This window comes from Hyperoodon ampullatus, assembly GCF_949752795.1.
Source record: "Hyperoodon ampullatus genome assembly, chromosome: X".
NCBI lineage: Eukaryota > Metazoa > Chordata > Mammalia > Artiodactyla > Ziphiidae > Hyperoodon > Hyperoodon ampullatus.
Window position 1 is genome coordinate 17,041,502 of NC_136913.1, and position 16,623 is coordinate 17,058,124.

Sequence of the window (16,623 nt, forward strand, 5' to 3'; positions counted from 1 at the left end):
TTCTCCCGTATCATCTCTCCTCCACCATCCATTCTGCCCATTTCCACTCCCTCCCCAAGTGAACTACTGCCTGCTAGTCATCCAATTTGGGAACCTCATGAAATAAACCTGAGAAAACCACCTACATGCTCAAAAAACATAAAACCGATTTTGCCTCCAACGAAACAAGGTTGCCTGGATTACTGACTCCATATACAACATCATCACTGTGTCTTATGTTTGCATAGTACTTTCTGGTTTACAAAGTACTCTGACAAACTAAGTTGATTTACTCTGATCCTTATGACCACCTTGTGCAGCAGGAGGAGAAGGTCCCAGTGTGCCCATTTTATGGATGAGGGAACTGAAACTCAAAGAAGCCAAGTACCATCAAGCTAGGAAGGTGAGGATCTAAACTGGAGCCCAAGACTTCCACTTCATGAGTCTCCTTCCCTACTCTCTGGAACGTGAGAGCCTTGAGCCATTACCTGGCAGTGTTCGACCTCATCGGGCAGAACGTGGATCACGGACTTGCGACCTCCATGGGCTCCAAAAAGGTCCAGTTCGTCAATTGCCTCTAGGGCTGCCTACAAGCACAGGTATGAATTACTTTTTCTTGCTAGTACACATACACTCCCATATCTGGCACCCCTTTTTCATTAAGCAATCTAGCATATATGTTTTCCCAAACGTGATAAAACAAATCTTTAAAATCCACTAAAGTGTCTTATACTCGTGTACTATCCTTATTTTCAGTGGATAAGAGCTTTCCTGTGTTTTGCTGCTCACTGCAGGAATAAGAGAAAATAGAAAACCATTTCCCAAAATGAAATTACTATTCTACCCAAAAATGAAACATTAACAACACAGCTTTGTGTGTGTAAGGGGTGGAGGGCTAAATTTACGGGCGGCTTTTCTTTCACCTATTTTAGTGGTTGACTTCTAACATTAGCATATTTGGCACTTAAGAATGTTAACTTTTTTTAGTATTAAGTATGTTTTCTGTCAGTTGACCTTAAAAGAGCCAATTTATTGTTGCTTTAAAAATTCTAGTTCTGGAGTCTTTACTCTGTCTAAAATTATGCTTCAGTCTTGAGGAAGAGGGGAGGGAGGAGGCGTGCTAAATGTCTAGGGCAAGACATGTCAACTGGTGGCCAGCAGGCTGAATCTGCCCTACACACGTTTTGTTTTGTTTTGTTTTGCCGTACGCGGGCCTCTCACTGTTGTGGCCTCTCCCGTTGCGGAGCACAGGCTCCGGACGCGCAGGCTCAGCGGCCATGGCTCACGGGCCCAGCTGCTCCATGGCATGTGGGATCTTCCCGGACCGGGGCACGAACCCGCGTCCCCTGCATCGGCAGGTGGACTCTCAACCACTGCGCCACCAGGGAAGCCCGTACACGCATGTTTTGTTCGGCCTGAGGAGGTTTTTAAAATGATTTTGAATTAGAATACCTATAGAGAAAGTTTGCAGCACCCTCAATACCCCCTGATATTTTTCTATCTGGCCGGCTTCACTTGTTTATATCACTCGCCTGACCTGACCCTGTAGACTTTTAAACTTGTGGGCCCTGTCTTACAAAGTGGTCATATTCTTCAGCCCCCTTTATGACCCAGAAAAGAAGACTGGACATCATACATCCAGCTTCTTCGACAACAGCAAGAGCTTAGATGTGTGGGTGATAACAATGGATAGTAAGGAGGGAATGCACTTATCTTCAGGTGCATGCAGATTTCGGTGTAAGAAACCTACATTTTTTTACCTATAATTTCAGTTGGCTGGGGTACACGTGCCACTTGAATTCCATACTTGCTGCTGACTTTTGAAAAATATGCTAATCAGATCAAATCCAAACCCCTAACGACGAGAACCAAACCAAAGCAGTTAAAGACACACAGAAGGAAGAACAAACAGGAGGAGACTGTCACCTTGGCCATTCCTACAGAGCTCGCATTCAGTTCTGGAATGCCCTGATTGGTCTTATCTCCACGTTCCCACATTCCATAATCCTGCAGGAGAAAAAGGGAAAAAGAGGTATATGAAAAATGCTATGGAAAAATGATTCGTTCATGTCACTGCAGGCATAAAGAAACATGAATATCTCTTCTCGAAGGCTACTAAATTCATGGCTTTACATATTCGAGCTGTGTTCTTTCTCGATTTCAGTTCATTTGACCTCTGGGTAGACTTCTGGAAGTAAATACTCAAGTGGAACAAAAATGCATACAAAGACACTCTCAATTTTCTTATTTCTAAAGTTAGTAATTTGTAAGAAACTTGATTTGTAGAGACCAGAACATTTTATCTTAAAATAGAAGGCTGCCCTTTACTTATCTAATACGCTTGAACTTGTATTAAATTGTAAGATGGAATAAAGAAACTTTAACAAATGGGTTATAACTAGGGGAAGCCAACCAAACCATTTAAAATAATTTAATACCTATTTTTAACATTACCTCTTGGGAAAAAAATGCTCAGCAACTAACAGGAGCCAAAGTCAAAACTAAGGCTCAGGATACTGAACTTTCCTGGTATTTTGAAACAAATTAATAGGAACTGGCTTAGAACAGCCCATCCACACAGAGGACTTGATACATGCATACCTAACTTTTATAGTTTATATTTTCACTGAAGAAACCCAAGCACTGGATACCGTTTTGAAATAATGCTATATGCACTACTGAAAGACTGCAACCCAAGAAGAACAGGACGAATGCCAAAATTTGGGCATTTATTATTATAGAGAAAGATGAACATTTTCAAAATGAGAAATTTTAGACTTAGACACACGAGAGTGACTTCAGACTCTTCCCTGCCAAGCAGGCCTTGTCGCGGAGCCCCAGGACCCCTTCCTTCAGTACTCCTCACAGCTGGGCCTTTCCGCTCCAACCCATCCTCACTCCAACCTTGGAGCCAAGTGACTGACTTATCCTTAAAAACTGCTTTGATCAGCTCACTCTCCAGCATAAGAGTCTAAACTGACGACCTGTTTATTCCCTAGTGGATCACGTTCAAATCTCTCTCTCTGTATGGCCATACCTCTATTATCCAGCCCCACCTCCTGCACGTCCACAAGCTGACTTTACTTTCTACTATTCTTAAGTACTCAGCTTTCACCCTAAGAATACTCCTTCACTCTGCACCCCCTTTCCCCAAGCTGTTCCCATGCTCACAGCCTGTTCCTGCCTCTGTTATTGCTCCTGCTACTCCCACACCCTTCTCCCTCCCTTCTGCCAATCTAAACCCTACTCATCCACCAAGGTCCAACTAAAGTCCCGCCCTTTCCACAAAGACTTCCCAAGTTTCTTTAGACCAGGGGTGGTCAACCTCGGCACCACTGACATTTGGAGCTTGATCATCCTCTGTCGTGTGGAGCTGTCCTGTGCACTGTAGTATGTTCAGCAGAATCGCTGGCCTCTACCCACTGGATGCCAGTAGCACTCTCCCCAGAGTGACAGCCAAAAACGTCTCCAGACATTGCCAAATGTCCCCTGGGAGGGGAAGACTGCCCCTGGCTGAGAATCGCCGCTTAGACCTGGGGTCAGCAAACTACGGCCCGGGGACCAAAACAGTTTGCCACCTGTTTTTTGTAAATAAAGTCTATTTGGGACACAGCCACGTTCACGAGTTCACGAGTTGCCTATGGCTGCTTTTGTGGTACAATGGCAGAGTTGAGTAGCAGCAACAGAGACTGCAGAGCTGAAAACATTTACTCTCTGGCCCTTTACAGAAAAAGTTTGCTGATCCTTGCTTTAATGGCTTTTTAAAACAAAAAAATAAACTCTACCCTTTCCTTACTGCTCTTATGGTCAGCTTTGCAGTTTAGCTGTTCTCTAGAAGTGTGTCAGGCTCCACTCTCTGTAGCAGACAAAAGCCTGGAGGAACTGAGTTTCTACATGTTTACACCCGCACACACCTGGCCCAGGGTACACATCTGGCTCCAGCCTCTCTGCCTATGGGCTGCCTGGGGTGATCCCCACGGCACCGCAGCTCCTGCCGATGTGCTGATGGTGTTGCCCTTCGTCCTGATTCAGGCTGGCCTGTGGACGTGCCACAGGACATTTTAGAGTCTTATTTAAAATAAGCGTGATGGATTCAACCAGAACATGTGGCACATTCCAAAAACAAAAGCTCCCCAACTGAGCTCCTGGACAGAAATGTGCACTTTGTGTGCAGAGGTGATGTAATCTTATAGCTCTAATCTTGCTAACTTCTGGTCAGCCCCAAACAGCCTGGCCCTCAAAGAGCTGTATGATTTTTATTCTTTTTGACACTGGGACACCTGAAAAAAAAAACAACACTGGGTTTGACACTTACAGCGACTTTATATGCAGCTTCTATGTAAAAAACAAGATTCTGTATGAAGGCCACCTCGTCAAGAGTGAAAATAATATGTAAGCCTAGTAAAGAAAAACAAACAATGGAGTTACGGAATTATGTTGTGAAGAGAGAGCTGCCAATTACAAATTACAAATATTACACTAGGAAATAAATCCTTTTACCCTCATTTTCGGGCATCAAAAATTAAGTATGAAGTAAACTGTAACAGTTAATGTCTAATCTCAGAAGGAAGGAAGGAAGGATGGGGGGAGGGAAGGGAGGAAGGCAAGAATGGCTCCACTTTTGCGTGTGTGCCTAGGAGTAGAAAGGATCGAAAGAGAAGATGTGGGGCTTTCGGGTATGTGTTGGATTTGTGCAGAGAAAATTCCACAAAGCAAGCATTTTAGCCCAGAGCAACCACTGTCTTATCTTTGAGTGAGCCAAAGGGCGGGTACTTTTCCCCAATGGCAGATGGGGAAAGTAGAGCCCTCAACTACAGGAGATGGCTTTTCACGTCATGGAAAGGCCAGCTCCCAGGATCTGCCCAGGCGGCTACATCAACGCAGTGACCAGGAGAGCTGGTTTTTCGCTTGGGTCCTTGAATGTATAACTGGTTATAACAAACACATGTTTTGTTTTGTTTTTTTGGTTCTCCTGTTGGATTTTTGAAATTTTTATTTTATATTGGAGTATAGTTGATTAACAATATTGTGTTAGTTTCAGGTGTACAGCAAAGTGATTCAGTTATACATATACACCTATCTATTCTTTTTCAAATTCTTTTCCCATTTAGGTTATTACAGAATATTGAGCAGAGTTCCAACATGTCTGTCTGTCTACCTGTCTGTCTGTCTTTCTTTCTTTCCTTTCTTTCTTTCTTTCTTTATTTTTAGCTGAGCTGGATCTTTGTTGCTGCATGCGGGCTTTCTCTAGTTGCAGTGAGCGGGGGCTACCCTTTGTTGCGGTGCATGGGCTTCTCATTGCGGTGGCTTCTCTTGCTGTGGAGCATGGGCTCTAGGTGCATGGGCACAGCTGCTGTGGCTCGCGGGCTCTAGAGAGCAGGCTCAGTAGTTGTGGCACACGGGCTTAGTTGCTCCGCAGCATGTGGGATCTTCCCGGACCAGGGCTCGAACCCATGTCCCCTGCATTGGCAGGCGGACCCTTAACCACTGCACCACCAGGGAAGCCCCCAACGTGTATTTTTAAAGTATGAATTCTTGAAGCTGGTATGGGTATGCTAAGATATGCACCCTTAACATCACTGGGGGAAGTTTAACTAGTAAACTGCTCTGAAAACAATTTAGCAATAAGTATGAGTAGGCTTTGAATGATATCTAACTAAGGGAAGGAAGCAAACAGGGATGGGGGTCAAAGTTGGTATTGCGACATAGTTATAATAGCAAAAAAAAAAAAGAATAAAGGAATAGTTAAACTAATTATTGAATATCCACTGATAAAGTCATTAAAATTATGTTTATAAACAGCTTGTAATATCAAGGGGGAAATGGTTAAGTTATAATGCTATGTAATAAAAAGACTATATTTATGCATACAGTATGACCTTAAATGTTTTTTAAATGCATAGAAAAAAAAACTTGGAGGAGACACATTCGAATGAAAATTGGCAGTGAGATATTTTTTCTATGTATTTCATTATATTTTGCAAAATATCTACAGTGAGCTCATATTAACTTTCATAACCAAAACATATTTTTTAAAGTGCCTGGTTTATTCACGAAGCCATAACAGTATTATTTACTGACTTCTCCTATTTTTAGAGTTTCACATTTGCAGCCTGAAATAAATGGGAAGCCTCTAACTCAGGAGCGTGAATTTAGGGGACTGGAGGTAAGAACTCTGAGACACAGCAGCTAAGTGACCTAACTTGAGGCTATTTGGTGCACAGAGTGGGGCAGCAGCTTGGAGCTCGGGAGGCCTGGTGTCCAGGCCTCCATGAAAGCCAACAGCTTGGGCTTCAATGAGAACAATGCTCACCACCCAGGAGTTTTTGGCCCACTCACAGCATGGGCGCTATGTACTGAAAGACAACTCTGGGCACACTACTGACTTCTAGAAATTATGTTGTTTGTTTATAATTTGGATAAATGAGGGTGTGTCTAAAGAGGGTGACAGGGTAGTGAGAGGAAGAGCTGAAGTGCCTGCTACTCCTGGAGAAGAGAACTCTAAAATGGAGCATGACACCATCTGCAGATATTTGAACTTGAATGTAGATCTGATCTAGGTTGGTCCAATAATTAGGCGACAGAGACAGCAAGGAAGCTTTGGGATCAACCAGTGAGATGCGGACAGAGCTGGCGCAACAGCCCTCGTGCTGCAAGGGTTCAGGAGGCTGACTGTCAACAGAGCCACAGAGTAGCACACATAATGCAACGCAAAAAGAAGCATGCTTTTTCTTTACAGAAATAGCTTATTTTGAATACTGATCAATGCCCGCCCCTCCCCGCCCCCTTCTGGATTGTCACTCCCAGTACAATGAGGTCAATCAGCCCTGGCTCACCGGAGGCAGTCATCTGGGCCAGAAACAGGAGGAAGAGGGAGGTGGCATCCACCTGGAGGTGGCCCCACTGGTCGTCGCCCACGACGGTGCTGCAGGTGGCGGTGTCGTACTTGGCATGCAGGCTGTCCTTGGTACTCTGAGTGTGCTTGAACCTCTCCACTTTATCCACCTGAGAAAGCAAGTCGGCTGCTCACAACTAAGGGGTTCATGGCTGGCAAGGTCAATCTCTTGGATCTAGACCTTTTATATGTTACCTCTGGGAACCAGTGGGATGGAAGGCAGGGGATGGATGTTCACTAGTGAGCACCACACAGAGAGGCTGTGCAGGGGACTCTTCCTGCCCATCACCAGAAATGTCTGAGCCCAGCGCCATTTTAACAAGTTCTGCAGGGCTGAGGGGTCAAGCCGCAGGGTTTCCTTGTCTGATATCTCCAGCGTGAGCTGTGACACACAGTAGGAACTCAATGAGAGGGAGGGAGAAGGGGAGGGAGAGGAACCTCCTCTTCCTCTTTAAATTTCCAATCTTGTTTCCTTAATGTTGAAAGGGAAAGAGCAATGTCGTCTTTGAAGACTAATGAGGCACGTGCCGATTAAGGGTCGGGACTGTATCATATTTATCTTGGGATCTGTGTAGATCCTAGTATGATGTTCTGTATACAGTACATGCTCAACAAATTGTTTTATTTACCCCTCACTGAAAATATCAATAATATTAATGTCAAGTTTTAAAAATTCAAGCATTTCAACTCAAAAGAAACCCTCTTATAAACTCAACAGAATAAACAATAGTACATGGCTTTCTAGGAGTGGCTTTTAAAAACAACGTTTTCTTCCCTGTTTAAAAAAAAAAAGGGCACGTTCTCCTTTTACACAAGTTAACTCTTGAAAAGAGATTCTGAGAAAGTATTCTTTGACTCTGGTTCTATAGCATAATAAAATTATTGAAGATAATGTTAAAAGGAGAAAGTAAGCAAAATATTTTCAATTTCTCTTCATCTTGAGAAGAAAAGTTCAAAACACTTTAAGAGTGTTAGTTGTCACCATGAATATGAAGTGCCCACTCAGATGACCCAAAAATACATCTGTCGTTTTCCGCCTACCTGTCTCATCATGCACTGGAGAAGACCCCGCATCAGTTTCACCACGTTCTACGGACATAAAATGGAATTAGTAATAAGGCCAGCTTCCCTGCTCCATGAAAACAACCTCCTCACCACATGGCTGGTAAGCCAGTGCTTCCTGGAGCCTTCCCTGAGAAGGCATATACATGCATTCTGATTGTTTAGGTTATTTCTACCTCTCCACTCCATCACAAAGAAATTCTTGACAAAGTGACTTATCTCAAATAAAGGAACTGGACCAGATGGCACCTTCTGGCACTGAAATCCAGTGACTCCTGCTTTTAGCAAGACAATTTTTATAAGCCTAGTACCCTGGAGCTTTATATCACAATTTTTAGTAATTTATTTTTGTTATACTAAGGATGAATTAAGTCCACCACCATGCCTGCGCCAAAATAATGATGCTTTGCCAAAACAGCCATTTGTGACACCATTACTGGACTACTGAGTAAAGTTCTTACAAAATGCAAGTAGCTGCCGACGTTTCTTAATAATATGTATTATTATTATAAATAATATCAATATCACTATGATAATCAGACGTTCTGTCCTGGTATTGTACAAAACACTTTACCTGGATTCCCACTAATTCTTGCAACACCCTTATGAGGTGGGTGTTATTATTTCCCCACTTTATAGATGAGGAACCTGAGGCTGATGAAGCAACATTGCTCAAGTCTCTCAGCTGGCAGGAGTGGGAGCAAGGACAGAGCCCAGGCCCTCCGACTCCAGAGTTTGAGCTCCTAGTCAATACACTGTGTTGCCTCCCACTTCCTCCACAATTCAGGCCCACTGAAAGACTGGTCTTAATATGTCCTATTAAATACTCTATATAACTACTTCACAAGTGGCTGGAGAATGGGATATTTTTAGGTCAAAGTAGCCTGGCTGAAAGAAGTTCCCACCCAGGGCCATCAGCGTCTCCTCTCTTACAGAATGCACATGGTTTGCAGGGGAAGACATAGTGAAGGGCCACGAAAGTTAAGTGCCAAAGTCTGAAATGGATCACCCTTCAGATTCTTCCATCTCTAAAATCCTAGGAGTCTAATCTCACTTTATGTCATAAACTCTTTTGATGCAGAAAATATTACCTCATAATTAAAAGGTATAATTAGCACTGTTATAATTAACATTTCCTATGGTGTGCAGCATAAACATTTGCCAATCGACTTCCCCTCAAATAAAGGAAAGTTATTTTCCATTGTGAAGAAGCACAGTGGTTCCCAACTGGTGGTGATATTACCATCCCTGGGGGTGGGGGAGCATCTGGAAATGTGGGGTGGAGGCATTTTTATTGTCACCATGATGGGGGTGGGAGCTACAGCCATTTAGTGAGTAAGGACTTAGGACACTACATGTCCTGCAACTCATGGGACAGTCTCACACAATAACAACTGTACTGCCTAATGAATATCAAATTATTATACTGTTAAATGAATGATTCACTTATGTAATAGCCAAGTTCTTAGAGAAGCATTCAGTGCTTGCTGTATGCATTTTTTTTTTGTATTTTTTTTTAATTAGTTTCTGCTTTATAACAAAGTGAATCAGTCATACATATACATCTGTTCCCACATCCCTTCCCTCATGCATCTCCCTCCCTCCCACCCTCCCCATCCCACCCCTCCAGGCAGTCAAAAAGCACCCAGCTGATCTCCCTGTGCTCTGTGGCTGCTTCCCACTATCTATCTACCTTACGTTTGGTAGTGTATATATGTCCATGCCTCTCTTTCGCTTTGTCACAGCTTACCCTTCCCCCTCCCCATATCCTCAAGTCCATTCTCAAGTAGGTCTGTGTCTTTATTTCTGTCTTACCCCTATGTTCTTCATGACATTTTTTTTTCTTAAATTCCATATATATGTGTCAGCATACAGTATTTGTCTTTCTCTTTCTGACTTACTTCACTCTGTATGACAGACTCTAGGTCCATCCACCTCATTACAAATAGCTCAATTTCATTTCTTTTTATGGCTGAGTAATATTCCATTGTATATATGTGCCACATCTTCTTTACCCATTCATCCGATGATGGACACTTAGGTTGTTTCCATCTCCGGGCTATTGTAAATAGGGCTGCTATGAACATTTTGGTACATGTCTCTTTTTGAATTATGGTTTTCTCAGGGTATATGCCCAGTAGTGGGATTGCTGGGTCATATGGTAGTTCTATTTGTAGTTTTTTAAGGAACCTCCATACCGTTCTCCATAGTGGCTGTACCAATTCACATTCCCACCAGCAGTGCAAGAGGGTTCCCTTTTTTCCACACCCTCTCCAGCATTTATTGTTTCTAGATTTTTTGATGATGGCCATTCTGACTGGTGTAAGATGATATCTCATTGTAGTTTTGATTTGCATTTCTCTAATGAGTAAAGATGTTGAGCATCCTTTCATGTGTTTGTTGGCAGTCTGTATATCTTCTGTGGAGAAATGTCTATTTAGGTCTTCTGCCCATTTTTGGATTGGGTTGTTTGTTTTTTTGTTATTGAGCTGCATGAGCTGCTTATAAATTTTGGAGATTAATCCTTTGTCAGTTGCTCCATTTGCAAATATTTTCTCCCATTCTGAGGGTTGTCTTTTGGTCTTGTTTATGGTTTCCTTTGCTGTGCAAAAGCTTTTAAGTTTCATTAGGTCCCATGTGTTTATTTTTGTCTTTATTTCCATTTCTCTAGGAGGTGGGTCAAAAAGGATCTTGCTGTGATTTATGTCATAGAGTGTTCTGCCTATGTTTTCCTCTAAGAGTTTGATAGTGTCTGGCCTTACATTTAGGTCTTTAATCCATTTTGAGCTTATTTTTGTGTATGGTGTTAGGGAGTGATCTAATCTCATACTTTTACATGTCCCTATCCAGTTTTCCCAGCACCACTTATTGAAGAGACTGTCCTTTCTCCACTGTACATTCCTGCCTCCTTTATCAAAGATAAGGTGACCATATGTCCGTGGGTTTATCTCTGGGCTTTCTATCCTGTTCCATTGATCTATCTTTCTGTTTTTGTGCCAGTACCATACTGTCTTGATTACTGTAGCTTTGTAGTATAGTCTGAAGTCAGGCAGCCTGATTCCTCCAGCTCCATTTTTCGTTCTCAAGATTGCTTTGGCTATTCGGGGTCTTTTGTGTTTCCATACAAATTGTGAAATTTTTTGTTCTAGTTCTGTGAAAAATGCCAGTGGTAGTTTGATAGGGATTGCATTGAATCTGTAGATTGCTTTGGGTAGTAGAGTCATTTTCACAATGTTGATTCTTCCAATCCAAGAACATGGTACATCTCTCCATCTATTTGTATCATCTTTAATTTCTTTCATCAGTGTCTTATAATTTTCTGCATACAGGTCTTTTGTCTCCTTAGGTAGGTTTATTCCTAGATATTTTATTCTTTTTGTTGCAATGGTAAATGGGAGTGTTTCCTTGATTTCACTTTCAGATTTTTCATCATTAGTATATAGGAATGCCAGAGATTTCTGTGCATTAATTTTGTATCCTGCCACTTTACCAAATTCATTGATTAGCTCTAGTAGTTTTCTGGTAGCATCTTTAGGATTCTCTATGTATAGTATCATGTCATCTGCAAACAGTGACAGCTTTACTTCTTCTTTTCCGATTTGGATTCCTTTTATTTCCTTTTCTTCTCTGATTGCTGTGGCTAAAACTTCCAAAACTATGTTGAATAAGAGTGGTGAGAGTGGGCAACCTTGTCTTGTTCCTGATCTCAGTGGAAATGGTTTCAGTTTTTCACCATTGAGCACGATGCTGGCTGTGGGTTTGTCATATATGGCCTTTATTATGTTGAGGAAAGTTCCCTCTATGCCTACTTTCTGCAGGGTTTTTATCATAAATGGGTGTTGAATTTTGTCGAAAGCTTTCTCTGCATCTATTGAGATGATCATATGGTTTTTCTCCTTCAGTTTGTTAATATGGTGTATCACGTTGATTGATTTGCGTATATTGAAGAATCCCTGCATTCCTGGAATAAACCCCACTTGATCATGGTGTATGATCCTTTTAATGTGCTGTTGGATTCTGTTTGCTAGTATTTTGGTGAGGATTTTTGCATCTATGTTCATCAGTGATATTGGCCTGTAGTTTTCTTTCTTTGTGACATCCTTGTCTGGTTTTGGTATCAGGGTGATGGTGGCCTCGTAGAATGAGTTTGGGAGTGTTCCTCCCTCTGCTATATTTTGGAAGAGTTTGAGAAGGATAGGTGTTAGCTCTTCTCTAAATGCTTGATAGAATTCGCCTGTGAAGCCATCTGGTCCTGGGCTTTTGTTTGTTGGAAGATTTTTCTTTTTTTTTTTTTTTTTTTTTTTTTTTTTTTGCGGTACGTGGGCCTCTCACTACCGTGGCCTCTCCCGTTGCAGAGCACAGGCTCCAGACGCACAGGCTCAGCGGCCATGGCTCACAGGCCCAGCCGCTCCGCGGCACGTGGGACCCTCCCGGACCGGGGCACGAACCCGTGTCCCCCGCATCGGCAGGCGGACTCCCAACCACTGCGCCACCAGGCAAGCCCTGTTGGAAGATTTTTTATCACAGTTTCAATTTCAGTGCTTGTGATTGGTCTGTTCATATTTTCTATTTCTTCCTGATTCAGTCTTGGCAGGTTGTGCATTTCTAAGAATTTGTCCATTTCTTCCAGATTGTCCATTTTATTGGCATAGAGTTGCTTGTAATAATCTCTCGTGATCTTTTGTATTTCTGCAGTGTCAGTTGTTACTTCTCCTTTTTCATTTCTAATTCTATTGATTTGAGTCTTCTCCCTTTTTTTCTTGATGAGTCTGGCTAATGGTTTATCAATTTTGTTTATCTTCTCAAAGAACCAGCTTTTAGTTTTATGGATCTTTGCTATCGTTTCCTTCATTTCTTTTTCATTTATTTCTGATCTGATTTTTATGATTTCTTTCCTTCTGCTAACTTTGGGATGTTTTTGTTCTTCTTTCTCTAATTGCTTTAGGTGCAAGGTTAGGTTGTTTATTCGAGATGTTTCCTGTTTCTTAAGGTGGGATTGTATTGCTATAAACTTCCCTCTTAGAACTGCTTTTGCTGCATCCCATAGGTTTTGGGTCGTCGTGTCTCCATTGTCATTTGTTTCTAGGTATTTTTTAATTTCCTCTTTGATTTCTTCAGTGATCACTTCGTTTTTAAGTAGTGTATTGGTTAGCCTCCATGTGTTTGTATTTTTTACAGCTCTTTTCCTGTAATTGATATCTAGTCTCATAGCATTGTGGTCAGAAAAGATACTTGATACAATTTCAATTTTCTTAAATTTACCAAGGCTTGATTTGTGACCCAAGATATGACCTGTGCTGGAGAATGTTCCATGAGCACTTGAGAAAAATGTGTATTCTGTTGTTTTTGGATGGAATGTCCTATAAATATCAATTAAGTCCATCTTGTTTAATGTATCATTTAAAGCTTGTGTTTCCTTATTTATTTTCATTTTGGATGATCTGTCCATTGGTGAAAGTGGGGTGTTAAAGTCCCCTACTATGATTGTGTTACTGTCGATTTCTCCTTTTATGGCTGTTAGTATTTGCCTTATGTATTGAGGTGCTCCTACGTTTGGTGCATAAATATTTACAATTGTTATATCTTCTTCTTGGATCGATCCCTTGATCATTATGTAGTGTCCTTCTTTGTCTCTTCTAGTAGTCTTTATTTTAAAGTCTATTTTGTCTGATATGAGAATTGCTACTCCAGCTTTCTTTTGGTTTCCATTTGCATGGAATATCTTTTTCCATCCCCTTACTTTCAGTCTGTATGTGTCTCTAGGTCTGAAGTGGGTCTCTTGTAGACAGCATATATATGGGTCTTGTTTTTGTATCCATTCAGCCAATCTGTGTCTTTTGGTGGGAGCATTTAGTCCATTTACATTTAAGGTAATTATTGATATGTATGTTCCTATTCCCATTTTCTCAATTGTTTTGGGTTTGTTATTGTAGGTCTTTTCCTTCTCTTGTGTTTCTTGCCTAGAGAAGTTCCTTTAGCATTTGTTGTAAAGCTGGTTTGGTGGTGCTGAACTCTCTCAGCTTTTGCTTGTCTGTAAACGTTTTAATTTCTCCATCAAATCTGAATGAGATCCTTGCTGGGTAGAGTAATCTTGGTTGCAGGTTTTTCTCCTTCATCATTTTAATTATGTCCTGCCACTCCCTTCTGGCTTGTAGAGTTTCTGCTGAGAGATCAGCTGTTATCCTGATGGGGATTCCCTTGTGTGTTATTTGTTGTTTTTGCCTTGCTGCTTTTAATATGATTTCTTTGTGTTTAATTTTTGACAGTTTGATTAATATGTGTCTTGGCGTATTTCTCCTTGGATTTATTCTGTATGGGACTCTCTGTGCCTCCTGGACTTGATTAACTATTTCCTTTCCCATATTAGGGAAGTTTTCAACTATAATCTCTTCAAATATTTTCTCAGTCCCTTTCTTTTTCTCTTCTTCTTCTGGAACCCCTATGATTCGAATGTTGGTGCATTTAATGTTGTCCCAGAGGTCTCTGAGACTGTCCTCAATTCTTTTCATTCTTTTTTCTTTATTTTGCTCTGCATTAGTTATTTCCACTATTTTATCTTCCACCTCACTTATCCGTTCTTCTGCCTCAGTTATTCTGCTATTAATCCCATCTAGAGTATTTTTTATTTCATTTATTGTGTTTTTAATCGATGCTTGATTCATCTTTAGTTCTTCTAGGTCCTTGTTAACTGTTTCTTGCATTTTGTCTATTCTATTTCCAAGATTTTGGATCTGGGAAATAGAATCTTGCATCATCTTTACCATCATTATTCTGAATTCTTTTTCAGGTAGACTGCCTATTACCTCTTCATTTGTTAGGTCTGGTGGGTTTTTATCTTGCTCCTTCTCCTGCTGTGTGTTTTTCTGTCTTCTCATTTTGCTTATGTTACTGTGTTTGGGGTCTCCTTTTTGCAGCCTGCAGGTTCGTAGTTCCCGTTGTTTTTGGTGTCTGTCCCCAGTGGCTAAGGTTGGTTTAGTGGGTTGTGTAGGCTTCCTGGTGGAGGGGACTAGTGCCTGTGTTCTGGTGGATGAGGCTGGATCTTGTCTTTCTGGTGGGCAGGTCCACGTCTGGTGGTGTGTTTTGGGGTGTCTGCGGACTTTTTATGATTTTAGGCCACCTTTCTGCTAATGGGTGGCGTTGTGTTCCTGTCTTGCTAGTTGTTTGGCATAGGGCGTCCAGCACTGTAGCTTGCTGGTCGTTGAGTGAAGCTGGGTGCTGGTGTTGAGATGGAGATCTCTGGAAGATTTTCGCCGTTTGATATTATGTGGAGCTGGGAGGTCTCTTGTGGACCAGTGTCCTGAAGTTGGCTCTCCCACCTCAGAGGCACAGCACTGACTCCTGGCTCCTCAATTTGGGATGATTTGTTGTCTATTCATGTATTCCACAGATGCAGAGTACATCAAGTTGATTGTGGAGCTTTAATCCGCTGCTTCTGAGGCTGCTGGGAGAGGTTTCCCTTTCTCTTCTTTGTTCTCACAGCTCCTGGGTCTCAGCTTTGGATTTGGCCCCGCCTCTGCGTGTAGGTCGCCGGAGGGCGTCTGTTCTTCGCTCAGACAGGACAGGGTTAAAGGAGCAGCCTCTTCGGGGACTCTGGCTCACTCAGGCCGGGCGGGAGGGAGGGGCACGGAGTGTGGGGCGAGCCTGCAGTGGCAGATGTCGGCGTGACGTTGCACTAGCCCGAGGTGCGCCGTGCGTTCTCCCAGGGAAGCCGCCCCTGGATCCCGGGACCCCGGCAGTGGCGGGCTGAACAGGCTCCCGGAAGGGCGGTGTGGACAGCGACTTGCGCTCGCACACAGGCTTCTTGGCGGCGGCAGCAGCAGCCCCAGCGTCCCACGCCCGTCTCTGGGCTCCGCGCTTTCAGCCGCGACTCGCGCCCGTCTGTGGAGCCCCTTTAAGCAGCGCTCTTAATCCCCTCTCCTCGCGCACCAGGAAACCAAGAGGGGAGAAAAAGTCTCTTGCCTCTTCGGCAGCTCCAGGGTTTTCCCGGACTCCCTCCCAGCTAGCTGTGGCGCATTAGCCCCCTTCAGGCTGAGTTCTCGCCACCAGCCCCAGTCCTCTCCCTGCGCTCTGACCGAAGCCCGAGCCTCAGCTTCCAGCGCCGCCCGCCCCGGCGGGCGAGCAGACAAGCCTCTCGGGCTGGTGAGTGCCGCTCGGCACCGCTCCTCTGTGCGGGAATCTCTCCGCTTTGCCCTACCCAGGTATGTGGGGAGTTTCTTGCCTTTTGGGAGGTCTGGGGTCTTCTGCCAGCGTTCAGTATGTGTTCTGTAGGAGTTGTTCCACGTGTAGCTCTATTTCTGGTGTATCCATGGGGAGGAAGGTGATCTCCGCGTCTTCGCTGTATGCATTTTATTTTCTTTTTTTAAATTAATTAATTAATTAATTTATTTATTTATTTATTTATTGGCTGCATTTGGGTCTTCGTGGCTGTGCGTGGGCTTTCTCTAGTTGTGGCAAGCGGGGGCTACTCATTGTCGTGATGTGCGGGCTTCTCACTGCAGTGGCTTCTCGTTGCGGAGCACAGGCTCTAGGCATGTGGGCTACAGTAGTTGTGGCACACGGGCTCAGTAGTTGTGGCTCACAGGCCCTAGAGCACAGGCTCAGTAGTTGTGACGCACGGGCTTAGTTGCTCTGCGGCATGTGGGTTCTTCCCAGACTAGGGCTCAAATCCGTGTCCTCTGCATTGGCAG

At 43.1% G+C, this 16,623-nt stretch overlaps 1 protein-coding gene across 3 annotated transcripts in view; it reads right to left on the reverse strand.

The window, feature by feature from the left end:
• The window catches only part of PHKA2 (phosphorylase kinase regulatory subunit alpha 2), a gene marked incomplete at its 5' end in the record, with an annotated part of 87,801 nt that overhangs the window by 41,010 nt on the left and 30,168 nt on the right, over nucleotides 1-16,623 (reverse strand). For all 3 annotated transcript variants that reach the window (XM_079726919.1, XM_079726918.1, XM_079726917.1), the window contains 5 exons: nucleotides 468-566; nucleotides 1,906-1,986; nucleotides 4,295-4,377; nucleotides 6,816-6,984; nucleotides 7,916-7,963. In XM_079726919.1, the coding sequence (XP_079583045.1) occupies nucleotides 468-566; nucleotides 1,906-1,986; nucleotides 4,295-4,377; nucleotides 6,816-6,984; nucleotides 7,916-7,963 (480 nt within the window). The remainder of the gene's footprint in view (nucleotides 1-467; nucleotides 567-1,905; nucleotides 1,987-4,294; nucleotides 4,378-6,815; nucleotides 6,985-7,915; nucleotides 7,964-16,623) is intronic.